Raw genomic sequence first — 14,900 nt, 5'->3', positions numbered from 1 at the left:
ACTTGGGGAACTCTTTGGGAGATGGGCAGCAGTTCTCAGTATTTTCCTACACCTCCTGACCACATGTTGTAGGCAAAGTGGGTGATTAAATATAATGGACACTGAATTGATAAATAAATCCTTTTAGTGTTTTTCAATCCTGTTGTTAGAGTATTTTGAAGCACATTTGTTGGAAACAAAGAATACAGTTTTAGGGATTTCTAGACAGGCGAAATATCAGAAGCTTCATTGTCCAGTGCAGAATCACTTCACATGGCTTGTGGTGACGGTCAACACAGACATTCCCAGGGGACAGTGTGTCACAGCAGTATTCCCATACGACTTTCTCTCTGACCATGTGGAAATTTAGTTAATGCCTGGTTTTCTGAGTTCTGTAACTGAAGAACTTGTCATCTCAGATTAATGTGTACTTTTTTCTCTCTTTGGGGGACAGGAGACAAAATGTCTGTACTCACTTCTCCCAGAGGAAAGGTAGAAGTGGTTCACTGCCGAAGAACAGAATCCCAGGATATTTATTGTATCCAAAAACTCATTAGAAAATTTACCCAGAAGCTGTTTGGGAGGCTTAATATCGTCTATCTTCTGTAAGTACATAGCTAAGTAAGTTCAAACATGTTCATCAGTGTTGTCACCCACCAGGAAGGAACCCCACTCCTTCCTTGTGGGAGTTAGCAAGGAAGGGGGCAGCCGACTGCACACTGAAAACATGTGACATGAAATCTCTGGGGACAAGAGTCTTTGTGTCCTGTAACCATGTGCAGATTGCAAAGGCTTCTTGCAGGCTTTGGATTCAAGAAGTCTTGGGTCAGATCTCAGTGCCCCCACTCATCAAGAGTCACTTGAACAGGTTAGTAATGTTAACAACCAGATTCATGGCGTTTATCTTATGTCAGGCTCTGTGCTATGCAAACACTGTCTGTCTTAGTTACTTTCTCATCGCTGAGGCAAAATACCTGACACCCAAAGTTAAAGACGGAAAAGTTTATTTTAGCTCGCAGTTTGTAGACGTTTCACTTAATAGTTGCCTGGCTCCAAGACAGGGTGGCATGGAAGAGGGGCATCACAGAGGAGAAACAGTTTATGGTGGACAGAAGACACCAAAGCAGTGAAATAGTGGAGAAGCAGCAAACAACGGCAGCAGCCCTCTTCTTATCCCTTATATTGTGTCCAGGCTACATGCCCTTTGGGTGGGTAGCACTCACACCTAGGGTCGGTTTTCCCATTACCCACACCCAGGGCCAGGGATTTAGCTCAGTGATTCCACCACTTGCCTCCTGCCTCGAAAGCTCGAGGTCCCAAGTTAGATTCCTGCTACCAAAAAAAAAAAAAAGTGTGTCATTCCCATTACCCACACCCAGAACTATGCCAAACCAATCAGTGGAATAATTTAGTAATCACACACCCTTGATCCCAGCATCACACCCTTAATTGCAGTATCACACACCTCTGGAAAGATCCAGCCACCTCTGGAAAGATCCAGCCACCTCTGAAAAGCCCCACCTCTGACCACATGGGGCTCTGAGGGGACATCTAGACAAAAGCCATATCACTCTCTTACTGGATGATTCTTACTTTTCTCTAAATCCTACTGTTGTGCCCATTTTAAGCTAGAATGGGAGGCCTGTGCATGGCCAGCCTTCACAAGAGTGCCAAGCCTAGATTTGCTCTTAACCACTGTTCTTTAAAATACGAGCTGATTCTTTAAAGATCCTTTTTCTTCCTGTTTTGTTTGTTTCTTTATAGACCTGTGGACAGCAGAATGTAGATATCTTTTAATCTGTCCCTCATTATTTTTATTGAAAATAAAATATTACATAGACTAGTATTTTCTACTTCATAAGGCTTTGTATCAAGCAGAATTAAAGTGTTTACACTTAGGCTAACCTAAGACATTAAAATTGATAGTTTCTGATTAGCAGACTAATGAATGTGGTATAAATTGGCACAATTTTACTAGAGAGCAGTAGGGTAACATGTATAAAATATGTCGAGATTATACACACATATGTCCATATATACATATACGTATATACACACACATACATATATGTATATATATTTTCCTGCCAGAAAATGTATACATCAGGAAAAGAAAAACTTGTATAAATATTTAATACTAAATTTATTGAGACATCCTGAGATTAATACAAGTTACCTTTGACCTCTACAGTTATAAGAGCTACTCAAAGTAGTCATTAACTTTTAGACATTTTTTAGTATAGGCAACTGCTGATGTGTGTGTACATTTTTTGGCAGACCCTGTATATATAAAATGAAGTGATTTCATTTTTTTGGCATTATGGTGGACCAAGCACCTTATGATGTCCACCAGGTGGAAACAACTAGTGTTGACACACACACACATACAATACAATCATAAAAGTGAAAGACTGTGCAGAGAACATTATCAAACGGGAATCAGAAACTTCACAAAATAAGCCAGCTTTCTCGTTAAGGATTTTTGCCACGTATCAGAAATCTTATGTTTCTGTTTTGACAGCTTTGTAAAGAGCAGAAGATAATTACTCCCTTTACCTAAGGAGGGAAATGTGTGATCCTTTAGTATAAAACTGAAATGTTCGTTGTGAGGAAGGACAAGATAGAAACCCCCTGCACAGAAGTGGACAGTAAGGCAGCCAGCCACCTCCAACCTCAGCACGGTATAAGGGGATAAAGGCTCCCCTGAGAATTCATAAATGCATGCTGATATGAGACACATGTTAGATATCTGTATGGTCCCACAAATCTTCAAGTTGGGAATTTAATTACAAATAGTCACAGAAGAGTAGTGTATCCAAGAGACTGGGTTAAACAATTGAATTGCAGAGGAGGTCTGAAGGGTCGCAGCCTTGTCCTAGACCCCACATGACACCCAGAGGTAACATTCCAAGAAGCACAAGCTCAGTCAGAAATCAAATCACACAAGGAAACGTGCACCACTAGTGAGAGCCAATGATAGCAGAAATTATACAGGAGAATCAGACTTGCAAAGACTTCAGAAACTAATGCAGATAATATAAAATAACTATGTTTACTATGTCTAAAATGAAAATGTAAGTTGTCGCAGTATGTGACCGAGGTTGGTATGGAGGATGAAAAGATTACTCAGAGATGAGACTTAGTTCAGTCACCGAGAAGCCCAGAGGGGCTATTTCTCCACCTAGAGTGCCCAGCTATTAGGGTGACAGTGGGAGAAGAAAAAACTCCTAGGCCAAGAACTCTCTGGATTTTATTTAGAATATCAGTGTAAGAGAAAAAAGCAGGAGAAAAAGCAGTTTAGGCCAAGAGCTGTCTCAAGGCTAAGCAGTTTTTCTTGGGGAAAAGGGAAGGACCAATGGCCAGACACAACATACTTTACGAAAGTAAACTTCTTGTTATTTAACCATTCAATTCTCACACAGCCTGTGTGCTTTTGCCCCATATTTTAACCATTCACTCCTCATAGAGCCTGTGTGCTTTTGTCCCACAGTTTAATCATTCAGTATATTCATTCACTCCTGGCCAGAGCCCCCACAATAAGCTTAAAACATGACCAAAGAACAAAGTGATCACAAAATGAATAATCAGGTTTGAACAAAAGTCAAATTGACCATCTGGAAATGAACATACAGTTGAAATTAAAAGCTCAGTGGATGACTTAAACATGAGAGATGCAGTTAAAGAGAAAAATAACAAGCTAGAGGATCAATACCAGTAAATTGGGCAGAATTCAACACACATGCACATGTGCACACAAAATAGAGACAAGACATATGAATGGGACACCGAACATATTAGGTTTAATAAGACTTCTAGAAGGAAGCAATAGAAAGTCAGTATATGAAGATGAAATTACTAAGAGTTTTTCAGAATTGTTGAAAAGCACCAATTCTTGGATCCAGAAAATTCAACAATCCCAAACACAAACCTGCAACTAAATACATCATAATGAAAGACAAAACAGCATAGTTTAAAAAGATTTTAAAAATAACTAGAAATAACTAGGAAGAAAAGAGCAATTACCTACAAATAAATAAGGGATGATTTCTAACTGACAACAGTAGCCAGAAGATGGAAGAATGACTGAAAAATAGCATCAGCTAGAACTGTACACCATGAAACAATTCTCCAAGACCTAGGGGAAACAAATGCATTTTTCATACAAAAAGCAAAATGGTTTACTGGTAAGACTCTGAGTAAGAATAAATTCCTCAGAATATGCTCTAGGGAGAAGTGAGAGTATCTGAGCTGATAAACCCAAGACATAAGAAGGAATGTTAAGAAAAATATGGACAAATATGTGGGTAAAGATAAGAAAATATAAATGTGGGTACATATAAGAAAAAAGATAATGACATATATAAACTGATATTAATAATGACTATAAGATATAAAACACGAGAACTAAAATATAGGACAAAACAACATGTAAATTGGGGGGGCATAATTAGTGTTAAGGTTTTTTTTTGTTTTTATTTTTTTGGTACCAGGGATCAAATTCAGGACCTTGTGCTTTCAAGGCAGGTGGTGGCACCACTGAGCTAAATCCCCAGCCCCTAGTGCTAAGGTTTTATCCGGGTACTCGAAGATATCCACTCCCTTCCATGAAACATAATCTTGGTATTTATGCTTTAGTTCTGTCCCTTCTCACTAAGTCAGGGCTGGCCCTGTGTAACCAATAGAAAGAGCAGTGGGGTAATATGTGACTTCAAGTCTACATACAGGGAGTCTTGCGAATTCCTCTGGGTCTCTTGCAATGCCCCCCTCAAGTCCCAGCTGCCACGTTCTAAGTTTGAGTCAGCTGGTGACATTCAGGTGATCAGCTGAGCAAATGGAACAGCCACAGTCACCTACTAACCATATGAGTGAGTCATTTTAAACATGGATTCTTCAGGATTTCTCTTCAGGATTTTTCCACCACTGTTTGACTATGATCACATGAACACAGTTAACCCACAGAACCACAAATGATGATAATGGTTATTTTAAGCCACTAAACTTTGGGGTGGTTTGTTCACATCTGTTGATAAATAGAACAGAAGGTGAAGATTTTGATAATGTCATATGATAAGTTTGTTACAGTTGAATAGGCCAAAAGTAGTCCAGGTTCTTGTGGATAGCAAGGAAAGAATTGCCAAGCATACACCTCTTAGTAAGTGATAAGTAGCTATGTTTATTAAGATCATGGGATGGTATCCGCAGGAACAGAAAGAAGGGCAAAAAGAAAAAGGAGGAAGAGAAACCCTCCATCTCTCAGGCTTCCAGTAAAGGGTCAGCTGATTCCAGGTGCCTCCTGTTCCATCTCACTGGTGTGGATGATCTGCCACCTCAGGCATTGCAACCTCCTAGACATAATCATAGATTATCAGTAGGGGTTTGTTGTATTTATAGTTGAATAAAGGGAGGGGCGTGGCTCCCTCAACTTCCCTGTTTCTAACTGTACTAAGTTCACCTGGTTAGGCTAATCATTAAAAAATAAGTATAGAGGCTGGGATTTAGCCCAGTAGTTCTGCTGCCTACCTTGCAAGTGCAAGGTCCTGAGTTCGATCCTTGGAACAACAACAACAACAAAAAAGTATAGCGATTATAACCTGTGAATTCTGAATGGAAAAAAATGGAACAAGAAATTTAAACCCTGAATCTAAAAGAGGGCAAGGAAGGAGGGATTAAGAAGACAGGAAAAAGGTCCACTACATCCTTAGTCATAATAAATGTATTTGGACAAAATTAAGATGGGAAGATTGGCTAAAAACAAAACAAAAAACAGCCATTTATTTGTAAGGGATATACCTGTCATATAAAGGCACAGAAATATTTAAAGTCAATGTATTGGGAAAAAATATATGCCACCTGCAATCATATAAAAAAGTGAAAAAGATTAGAAACACTGATTCTTTTTTTTTTTTTGGTACCGGGGATCGAACTTGGGTCCTTGTGCTTGCGCAGCGGGTGGTGAAACCACTGAGCTAAATCCCCAGCCCCAAAAAAGTGAAAAAGATTAGAATTGGTAGATTAGTAGTGTTCAAAATATGCTTTATTTTTTTTAACTGGTACAAAATGTGCTTTAATGCAAAAAAATCACTAAAGATAAAGTCACTATATACGGATCAAAGTGAATTGATTTTGGAATTCAAGGTTGGTTTAATATTAGAAAATTGATTAATCCAGTTCACCACATTAATAAATTAAAGGGGAAAAACTACAATCATCTCAATAAATGAAAAAACATTTAATAAAATTCAACAACTTATTCTTACTAATTTCTCTTAATGAACTAAGAATATAAGAGAACTCATAGCTAAAGGTTTCTATAAAAATCTTTAACAAACTGCATACATAATGCTAAAATACTACAAGAATTTTTTTACAGGGTGAGGACGTTTGTTATCATAGCTTCTGCTAAACATTGAACTGGAGGGCCTATCCATTGCACTGTAAAAAATAAAATAATATGTATTAGGATTGGAAAGGAAATAAAGCTCATTTGCAGATAATTATGATGTAGAAAATTGGAAGAATATGTAAACAAAGCATCAGAATTAATATCAAAGTGTAAAGTTGCAGGCTACTAAGGAATCATGAAGTGAAAACCAACTGTATTTTTATATGCAGTACTAGCAACGAATGGTTAGAAAGCATTTTACTATTTATACTCATGCCAAAAATATACATAATTACTGAAAGATATTAAAGAATATTAAAGCAAGAGGTATACCACATTTTGGATAGGAAGAGTTAATATCATAAAGTCAGTTGAACTTGAAAATATGAGTCTAACTTTATATGGGAAAGCAAAGACCAGGACAATCTGAAAGAGAGTGGGGGAATGTGCTCAACCAAAGGCAGGTAGGTATGGTCATTAGGATGTGGGAGGGGCCCAGAAAGGGACACAGACCCAGACACCCTTGTGTGGCTGTGGGAATGGGATGGAGGCAAACTGAATCAGGGGCAGTCCAGGAAAAGCTGGCTGTGGAAAGTGGTTGTGACCCAATCAGAAAAGAACATAGGTTTAAATACTAACTTCACGTCGTATCAACTTCCCCAAAACTGAATTCTGGATGAATTTATGACTGGAATAGGAAAACAGCTCAAGTGAATAACAGAACTTCCTGGATTCAAGTTCATCCATTAGGATGCCTCACTGGATCTTTCAGCTCTGGCTTGCTCTTTGCACCCCTTCCTGCTCCTCCCACACCATCCCTGTCCCAGCATCTCCATTCTAAACCCACACCCTCTTGTGGCGCAGCAGCAGAAGCTGTCACTCCTCATGGCCTGGCCTGGAGGGATAGGACAGAGCTGTCCCTATGCTCGCCATTCTTCCTCCATCTTCAAGGTGGCTCCTTTCATGGTGTGTTCAGAAGATATAATGGGGAGAATATAATCAGTGGGTTCTTCCTACAGATTTTTTTTTCCCAGAGAACTTACACAAACCTGTGTTCTCAAGTGCCACACAGTCAGTCGCACACTAATTACCTGAGGTCTGACCCTTAACAACCACTTATTCCCCAAGATGAGCTTCCTCCCCTGCGCCTTGGAGCACCCTGGTAGCATCTCCAATCCATGTGTAAAGTGTGTTTCTGTTTCAGACTTGACAGGAAAGTGATTTAGGTCATGTGAGATGGGAATAGTGAAAAAATTTTTTTATGTTAAATGAGGTCCTTAAAACAGTTCTGAGTTTAAACCTCAGAAGTCTGCATATTTTCAGAAGTAGAACTAAATTTACATTTTCATTAATTTTCTGGGGCATCTGGAAGAGCAACAGCCCAGTCCCCTCACCAGCCCAACTTCAGTTTCATCTTCTTTTATAGGCATTTCTAAAACCAGTGATTCCTTCCCTCATTTGTTTATTATTTTATTGAATGCCTGCTGAGTCACAAAGGTAAAGAAATTAATAAAACTGATCTCACTTAAAAATTTGTCTGGAGAAACAGAAACCAAGATGTTGATAGTGATAGTCATCTGTGGAACATGGCACCATGGGAGAATTTTTTTCAAATTACTTTTTTCCTTCTTGTTTATAGCTTCTCATTTTCTTAATTATTTAAGTTTATTGATACATTTTAGGTATACCTAATGATCACATTCATATAGGGAATTTGTACCTGTACATGATATATATCTTGATTCTTTTTCTTTTTCATTCCTCTATCTTCCCTTCAACTCCTTTCCCCCTCATTATGTACAAAACCTTTGTTTCCATTTTTTTTCTTTTTTTTTCTTTTCCCTTCATTCCTTTCCCCTGCCCCACTCCCTAGTTCTCCACCCTATTTGAAAATTTTTTTCCTATTTCACAATATCATAGATTTTGGTCCGTATTTACACTTTTGGTTTCTCACACCAGAGAAACAGTGTGGTATTTATACATCTGATTTATTTCACTTAAGAGTATGGTCTCAAGGTGCATCCATTTACCTAGAAATATTTCAAGCTTATCCTTCTTTATGACAGAGTAGTACTCCATTGTATAAAAAAATCTTCTTTATCCATTCATCAGTTGATGGGCATTTGGGCTGTTTCCAAGATTTAGCTATTACAAACTGTGCCACTATAAACCTGGGGGTCCATATGTTGCTGTGGTATGATGCTTTTAATTCTTTTGGGAAGATACCAAGAAGAGGAATAGCTGGGTCAAATGGAACCTCAGTTTTAGTTTTTTGAGAAATCCCCACACTGATTTCCACAGTGGTTGCACCAGTCTACACTCCTATCAATGGTGGAGAAGAGTTTCTTTTCACCCACAGCCCCACCAGCATTAGTTATTGGTTAATTTCTTGATAACAGCCATTCTTTCTGGAGTGAGATGGAATCTCAGCATTGTTTTAATTTTCATCTCTCTTTATTTTTTTTCGGTATCGAGGATTGAATTTACGCTTGCGCAGCAGGTGCTGGAACCACTGAGATAAATCCCCGGCTCCTAATTTTCATCCATGAATGACCAGTGATGTTGAACATTTTTTCATATATATATTTGCTGGTTTTACTTCTGCATAAGAGAAGTGTCTGTTCATTTCAGATGCCCATTTTGGGATTGGATCTTTAAATTTGAGGGGGTCTGATCTTTTTGAGTTCTTTATATATTCTAGATAGTTGTCCTTTGTCTGAAGAACAGCTGGCAAACATTTTTTCTCACACCGTGGGTTGTTTTTTCACTCTGCTGGTTCTTTCTTTTGCTGTGCAAAAGCTTTTTAATAAGATGGGATCCCAGTTGTTGATTCTTTGTGATATTTCCTGTACAATCAGGGTTTTATTCATAAAGTATTGGCCTATACCAGAGTCCTCAAGAGTTCTACCTATTCTATCTTCCAGCAGATTTAATGTTTCTGTTTTAACATTTAGATCTTTGATCCATTTTGATTTGAGTTTAGTGCATAGTGAAAGATATGGGTTGAATTTTAATCTCCAGCTTGTGGAAACCTAGTTTTTCCAGCACCATTTATTGAAGAGGCTATCTTTCTTCCAATGAAGGTGTTTGGCTCCTTTATCAAAGATAAGGTGGCTGAATATGTCTGGAGTTGTTTCTGCATCTTCTAATCTGTTCTGTTAATCCTTGGGTCTGTTTTTCTTCCAGTACCATGCTGTTTTTATTACGGTAGCTTTGTAGTATAATTTCAAGACAGGGATTGTGATGCACCCTGCCTTGTTGCCCAGAATTGCCTTTGCTATTTTAGGTATTTTCTGGTTCCAAATGAATTTTAGGATTGTTTTCTCTAATTCTGTGAGATATGCTGTTGGAATTTTGATTGGGATTGCATTAAATCTATATAACAATTTTGGAAGTATGGCCATTTTCACGATATTGGTTCTTCCTATCCAAGAACAAGGGATATCTTTCCATTTTCTGATACCCCTTTAATCTCTTTTTTCATATTACTGTAGTTTTCAGTGTAGAGGTCTGTTACTTTGTTTGTTAGATTGATTCCTAGGTATTTCATTTTTTGGATGCTATTGTGAAAGGTGTTGTTTCCTAATCTCTCTCTCAGTGAGTTTGTTGTTTGTGTACAGGAAGGCTATTGATTTTTGAGAGTTGACTTTGTATGCATCTATGCTACTGAATTTGGTTATTAAATCTGGAAGTCTCTTGGTGGGGCTTTTGGGGTCTTCTATATGGAATATCATATCATCTGAAAATAAGGATAATTTAACTTCTTCGTTTTCTATCCTTATTCGTATATTTCTTTCTCTTGTCTAATTGCTCTGGCTTATGTTTCCAGAACTATATTGATCAAGTGGTGACAGTACGCCAGGTGTGGTGGTGCATGCCTGTAATCCCAAAACTTGGGAGGCTGAGGCAGGAGGATTGATATGAGTTTGAGGCCTGCCTGGGCTACATTCTGAGATCCTGTCTAAAAATAAAAGAAAAAAATGATGACAGTGGACATCCTTGCCATGTTCCTTGTCTTGTTTTGGAGTGAAAGCTTTCAGTTTTTGACCGTTTAGTATGATGTGGGCTATGTGTTTGTCATAGATGGCTTTTATTAGATTGAGATAAACACCATCTATTCCAGTTTTCTGTAGGGTTTTTATCATTACTGGGTGTTAGACTTTGTCAAATACTTTTTCTGCATCTATTGAAATGATCACATGGTTTTTGTCCTTGGCTCTGTTAATATGATGTATTACATTTATTGATTTGGAGATATATATATATATATATATTTTTTTTTTTGGTACTGGGGATCAAACTCAGGTCCTTGCACTTGCGCAGCAGGCGGGGAAACCACTGAGCTAAATCCCCGGCCCTGATTTGCATATGTTGAACCATCTCTGCATCCCTGGGATGAATCCTACTTAATAATGGTATATAATCTTCTTGATGATTTGCTGCATGCTGTTTGTCAGTAACTTATTGAAGATTTTTTGGATCTATGTTCATTATGGAAATTGGCCTGTAGTTCTCTTTTTGAGTTGGATCCTTCTATAGTTTTGATGTGAGGGTAATGCTTGCTTCCAGGATTGAATTTGGAAATATTGCTTCCCTTTCAATTTCTTTTTTTAAATATTAATTTTTTAAAAATTATTTTATTGGTAAATTTTAGGGATATAACACAATTACATTTCTCATTGGGAACTTGAACCTTTACATGATGCATCTTGGTTCTTATTTTATCCCCATTCCTAGCCCGCCCTTCACCCCCTCCACCCTTCCCTATTTATAAAGACTTTATTTCCATTTATTCCATTTCTTATCCTTTTTCCTTTCCTTTCTTTCCTTTCTCCTGCCCCTCCCACCACCCCTACCCCTTTGGACCTTTTCTTCCTATTTTGCATTATCGATTATTTATTCTAATCATTGGTACATTTTAGGTATACAATATAATGACATTCATCATTGGAAATTTGCACCTTTACATAATCTCTCTTGGTTCTTATTTTTCAACCTTGCCCAGCCCTCCCTTCAACCCCTCCAGTCCTCCCTATTTACAAAGATATTGTTCCTATTTTTCCATTTTCTCATATTAATCACATACCCTTCTTTCCTTTCCCTTACCCCTCCCGCTTCCTTGCCCTTTGCCCCTTTTCTTCCTATTTCACATTACCCATTATACTTTTAGTCCTTATTTACACTTTCAGTTTCTCACACCAGAGAAACTATTTGGTATTTATACATGTGTATCCTATTTATTTCACTTAAGAGTATCGCCTCACTGTGCATCCATTTAGCTCTAAATGTCTCTAATTTCTCATTTTTTATGGCTGAGTAGTACTCCATTTTATTAAAAAAACCCACATCTTCATTATTCAGTCTCCAGTTGATGGACATTTGGGCTGTTTCCAAGTTTTAGCTGTCACAAACTGTGCTGCTATGAACATGGGTGCACATATATCACTGTGGTATGATTCTTTTAATTCTTTGGGGAAGATCCCCAGCAGTGGAATAGCGGGGTCAAATGGGACTTCCAGTCCTAGATCTTTGAGGTATCTCCATACTAATTTCAACAGTGGTTGCACCAGTCTACACCCCCACCAGCAGTGGAGCAGGGTTCCTCTTTCCTCACAGCCCCAACAGCATTTGTTATTGGTTGATTTCATGATAGCAGCCATTCTTTCTGGAGTGAGGTGGAATCTCAGCATTGTTTTCATTTGCATGTCTCAAATGACCAGTAATGTTGAACATTTTTTCATGTATTTATTTCCTATTTCTCCTTCCTTGTCTGAGAAATGTCTGTTCATTTCAGATGCCCATTTTCAGATTGGGTCTTTGAATTTGAGAGGTCTGATCTTTTAAATTCTTTATAGATTCAAAATAGTAGACCTCTGTCTGAGGAAAAGCAGGTGAAGATTTTGTCCCCACATTGTGGGTTGCCTCTTCACACTGCTGGTGGTTTTTCTTGCTGTGCAGAAGCTTTTTAATAAGAAGAGATTCCCACTTGTTGATTGTTTTTGCTAGTTCACGGGCAACTGAGGTTTTGTTCATAAAATCTTTTCCTACACCAATGTCTTCAAGAGTTCTACCTAACCTCTGTTCCAGCTGGTTCAGCGTTTCTATTTTAATATTTAGATCCTTAATCCATTTTGATTTTAGTTTAGTGCATGGCGAGAGATATAGGTCTAGTTTTAATCTTTGGCAAGTTAAAACCCAATTTTTCCAGCACCATTTATTAAAGAGGCTATCTTTCCTCCAGTGAGGGTGTTTGGCTCCTTTATCGAAGATAAGATGGCTGAGTGTGTCTGGTGTTGTTTCTGCATCTTCTAATCTGCTCCACTGGTCCTCAAGTCTGTTTCTTTGCCAGTACCATGCTGTTTTTATCACAGTAGCTTTGTAGTAGAGTTGCAGGTTGGGGATTGTGATACCCCCTGCCATGTCTCTGTTACCTAGAATTGCTTTTGCTATTCTGGGTCTCTTCTCGTTCCAAATGAAGTTTTGTATTGTTTTCTCAAGGTACATGAAGTATGCTGCTGGATTTCAATTGGGATTGCATGGAATCTATATAGCAGTTTTGGAAGTATGGCCACTTTCACTATGTTTATCCTTCTTATCCAGGAGCAGGGGATGTCTGTCCATTTTCTGATATCTTCTTCAATCTCTCTTTTCAGAATGCTATAGTTTTCAGAGAAGAGGTCTGTGATTTCTTTCATAAGGTATTCCTAGGGATTTCAGTTTTTTGGATGCTATTGTGAAAGGAATTATTTGCCCTATTTCTCTCTCAGTGAGTCTATTCATATAGAGGAAAGCTATTGATTTTTGTGTGTTGACCTTGTATCCAGCTACTCTACTGAATTTGGTTATTAAGTCTAGAAGACTTTTGGTGGAGCTCTTGGGGTCTTCTATATACAGTATCATGTCATGTGCAAATAATGACAATTTGACTTCTTCATTTCCTATCTTTATTCCTTTTATTTCTTTCTCTTGTCTAATTGCCATGGCTAATGTTTCCAAAACTATATTGAACAAGAGTGGTGATAGAGGACATCCTTGTCTTATTCCTGATTTGAGTGTGAAGGATTTCAGTTTTTGACCATTTAGTATGATACTGGCTGTTGGTTTTTCATTGATGGCTTTTATCAGATTGAGGTAGAGATCATCTGTTCCAATTTTTTGCAGGGTTTTATCACAAATGCATGTTGGATTTTGTTGAATGCTTTTTCTGCATCTATTGAGATAATCATATGGTTTTATTTTTTCAGTACTGGGGATTGAACTTGTGTCCTTGTGCTTGTGCAGCAGGCGGCGAAACCACTGAGCTAAATCCCTGGCCCAAACATATGGTTTTTGTCCTCGGCTCTATTGGTATAGTGTATTACTTTGAGGTGTTTTTTTTTTTTTACATTGATTGATTTGCGTATGTTGAGCCATCCCTGCATTTCTAGGATGAAACCCACTTGGTCAGGGTATATGATCTTCTTGATGATTTTCTGCATTTTATTTGCCAGTATCTTATTAAGGATTTTTGCATCTATGTTCACATTGGGGATCAAGGTGATGCTTGTTTCCAGACATGAATTCGGGAGTATTGCTTCCTTTTCAATTTCATTGAAGAGTTTAAATAGTAACAGTAGTTCCTCTCTAAATGTCTTGTAGAATTCAGCAGTGAAACCATCAGGACCTGGGCTTTTCTTAGTAGGTAAGGTTTTAATTATGTTTTCAATTTCATTGATTGATATTGGGTTGTTTAGAATTTTTAGGTCTTCTTCATTCAACTTTGGTAATTCATATGTATCTAGGTATCTGTCCATTTCTTCTGTGTTTTCCACCTTATTGGTGTATAATTTCTGGAAGTAGGTATTGATGATCCTCTGGATTTCTGCTGGGTCTGTTGTAATTTTACCCTTTTCATTCCTAATTGCATGGATTTGGGCCTTTTCTTTCCTTTTTCTGATAAGGTTGGCTAAGGGTTTGTCAATTTTGTTGAATCTTTTGAAGAACCAACCCTTGGCTTCTTTAATTTTTTGTATCATTCTCTTAGTCTCCATTGCATTGATTTCTCCTCTGATCTTTATAATTTCCTCCCTTGTATGAGCTTTGGTGTTGTCCTGCTCTTCTTTTTCTAGAAGCTTGAGGTTCAGCATCTGGTTGTTTAATTGGGCTCATTCTGTTTTCCTAATATGCTTATTCACTGCTATGAATTTCCCTCTAAGACTGCTTTCCTTGTGTCCCATAGATTCTGATATGTTGTATTGTCATTTTCATTTAATTGAAGGATTTAATGTCCTGATTTCGTTTTTAATGTCCTCTGTGACCCATTGGTTATTCAGAAGTGTGTTGTTCAATTTCCATGTGTTTTTGAAATTTTTGAAGTTTCTTTTGCTATGAATCTCCAATGTCATCATACTATACTCTGATAATATACAGGGGATAACTTCAATTCCTTTGCATTTACTTAAACGTGTTCTATGAGAGTATGTGGTCTATTTTGGAGAACGACCCGTGTGCAGCTGAAAAGAATGTGTGTTCTGATTTTGGGGGGAGGAACACTCTGTAA

At 37.9% G+C, this 14,900-nt stretch overlaps 1 protein-coding gene across 2 annotated transcripts in view; it reads left to right on the top strand.

Moving 5' to 3' along the window:
• Positions 1 to 14,900, top strand: part of Cfap61 (cilia and flagella associated protein 61) — a 274,915-nt gene that overhangs the window by 1,513 nt on the left and 258,502 nt on the right. Inside the window, exon 2 of one of the 2 annotated variants that reach the window (XM_004841158.3) lies at positions 434 to 584. The exons of the other annotated variant lie outside the window; for it this stretch is intronic. Within the exon in view, the coding sequence (XP_004841215.1) occupies positions 442 to 584 (143 nt within the window). The 5' untranslated portion in view covers positions 434 to 441. The remainder of the gene's footprint in view (positions 1 to 433; positions 585 to 14,900) is intronic. 2 annotated transcript variants of the gene reach the window in all.

Source organism: Heterocephalus glaber, unplaced genomic scaffold (genome assembly GCF_053883595.1).
Source record: "Heterocephalus glaber isolate CG9 unplaced genomic scaffold, H.glaber_assembly_v1.0 deba00001532, whole genome shotgun sequence".
NCBI lineage: Eukaryota > Metazoa > Chordata > Mammalia > Rodentia > Bathyergidae > Heterocephalus > Heterocephalus glaber.
Note: the sequence above shows the minus strand (reverse complement) of the source record. Positions and strands in the feature narration are given on the sequence as shown.